This window comes from Cinclus cinclus, chromosome 4 (genome assembly GCF_963662255.1).
Source record: "Cinclus cinclus chromosome 4, bCinCin1.1, whole genome shotgun sequence".
NCBI lineage: Eukaryota > Metazoa > Chordata > Aves > Passeriformes > Cinclidae > Cinclus > Cinclus cinclus.
In genome coordinates, this window is record NC_085049.1 from 68,892,274 (window position 1) to 68,894,662 (window position 2,389).

Consider the following 2,389-nt stretch of genomic DNA (forward strand, 5'->3'; position numbering starts at 1 on the left):
TGTCATGATGAAGTAGTGACAGAACAAAAGCCCTTGGGAGGGGGCAAGCAGCAGATTTGGAATTATATACAATGATTACATGTTGCACATAAGTACACTTTCAGAGCTATTATGATTTTGGAAATAGCGGTGTCATAAACAACATAAAAAACTTTCATCATGATTTACCTAACATTAACCTTCTTACATGACAGTGGCAAAACAGCTTTAGATAACTTTGAGCTTTAGAAAATTTCTACTATGATTGATTTGGATTATGCAATGACCTTCCTAACTCCTATGCCTCTTCCACACAGTTATTAAAATTTGGTTTGTTTTTGTTTTTGTTTTTTTTTGTTTGTTTTTTTTTTTACCTAGATGAAAATATAATAAACACACACAGGAAAAAACAAGAAAAAGAGAATGAAAGGACAAGTATTTTACACAGAATGACCAAAGATCATATACTTTAAAGCCCTTCTGCAGAATACTCTCAGAAAATAAGGAACTGTGCCTCCAGTCCACATACTTCAATGATTTCTCAAATATCACTGTGTCCTAAATATTTAATTTCATTTATTTAAAAAATGTTTTAAAGTGTAGTCCTCAGGGGTACAGCAGATGCCTCTTATCAATATTTCCACTAACATCCTGGATTGCACATTCCATAGAAGAGCATAAAGTGCTATAGCATCAAGAGTTTTTTTAAATTTAATTTGGAACTTCTTCACCCTTTCCGTAATTATTTTCATTATTATTTTTACCTTGTAGCTCCTATATTCTTGTAATGACACATAAGAAGGTGCTTAAAAGTCTTCTTGAAAGTGGCATTGCAGAGCGCGTAGCAGGCGGGGTTGATGGTGCTGTTGATGTAACAGAGCCAGTAACCGATGGTCCATACGGTGGTAGGGATGCAGGATGCGCAGAAGCTGTTGATGAGCACCATCACATTGTATGGGGTCCAGGTGATGATGAAGGCCAGGAGGATGGCCAGTATTGTCCTTGTCACTTTTTTCTCTCTAGAAGGGGGTGGTTTCTTTTTGGCTGGCTGCTTCGTCATCTTGACGATTTTTCGGGCTACGTTGTTCTGCTTCTCCTCTCCGTTCGTGCCTACGATCTCCACAGTAGTGTTGGTAGGGGCACAGCAGTCCCCCTTTTGGGACTTGGTGACTATCCTGATGCATGTCAGCTTGGAGTTCTCTGCTTTGACATGGTCTTGGGAGGCAGAAGCCTGTCTGGCATCTTTGGTAGCTTCATCCTCTTTCAAATTGGAAGCGACCACACTGATGGAGGTGGAGTCGTTGGAGCTCTCCTTCTCCCCTTGAACACAGTTATTGGTCACAGTCTCTTCACTGGCTTTTCCATTCTGAATTTTGCTGTGCTCCAAACCATCTCCGCTGGTGGGGATATTGTTATTGTTTGGTTTCACTATTTTACCTTGGACAAGGCTGGGGGAAACTGTTTCTTGGTTTTGGGTGGCTTCCTTTTTTCCTTTCTTTATCCGACTCTTACTGGCTCGGGAGATTTGCCAGTAAAGGACAGTCATGATGATAACAGGCAAATAGAAGGCTGCAATGGCAGTGCCAAAAGTGACAGCAGGGTTGGAAAAAAACTGGATGTAGCAATCCCCATCTGGGACAGTCCTTCCTCCCACAATGAATTGCCAGAAGAGGATTGCAGGGGCCCAGAGGATGAAGGACAGCACCCAGGCGGCTGCGATCATCATGCCGGCCATCTTCGTGGTCCGCTTCACGGGGTACGTCAGAGGCTTGGTGACACAAAAGTACCTGTCAAAGCTGATAATGAGCAGGTTCATCACAGAGGCGTTGCTGACCACATAGTCCAGAGCCAGCCAGAGGTCACACACCACAGGCCCCAAGGGCCAGTACCCTATCACAGTGTAGAGGGTGTACAGGTTCATGGAAAAGATGCCGATGATCAAGTCAGCGCAGGCCAGGCTGAACAGGAAATAATTGTTGACAGTCTGGAGGTGCCTGTTGACTTTGATTGACACCATGACCAGGATGTTCCCAATTATGGTGACTAGACTGAGAGACCCTGCCACCAGCACAATGAACACTACCTCAACAGTTTTATAGGGGCTCTCCAAGGCCATCACATTTTCAGTGGAAGAGTTTATGTATGTTGAGTTATTCATTTTGCTTCTGATAACAAGATGCCCAGTTACAGCTTAAACCTACAGAGGAAAGAAAAAAAAAAAAAACAGATACCATCAGGAAGTTAGTCCCTTTGTCTTTAAGGAATGGATCCCAAAAAAAACAACTTGGCAAAAGTTTAAATCTAGAAGATGTATTTGGGAAAAACCTGTTAGCTTTGGCTGAAGGAAACACCTTACAGTGTACAGTTTAGGAACAGCAGAACAATAGGCTAGCTCTAAATATGTGAGAAA

General features: G+C 42.4%; 1 protein-coding gene across 1 annotated transcript; it reads right to left on the reverse strand.

Moving 5' to 3' along the window:
• Positions 1 to 739: 739 nt before the first annotated feature.
• CHRM2 (cholinergic receptor muscarinic 2) lies at positions 740 to 2,137 on the reverse strand. Its single transcript, XM_062491511.1, has one exon. It carries the CDS (start codon positions 2,135 to 2,137, stop codon positions 740 to 742), a length of 1,398 nt encoding a protein of 465 aa, XP_062347495.1.
• Positions 2,138 to 2,389: the final 252 nt, after the last annotated feature.

Coding starts and splice junctions, on each gene's coding strand:
- CHRM2 (XM_062491511.1), bottom strand. CDS start 2,137: ATGAATAACTCAACATACATAAACTCTTCCACTGAAAATGTGATGGCC.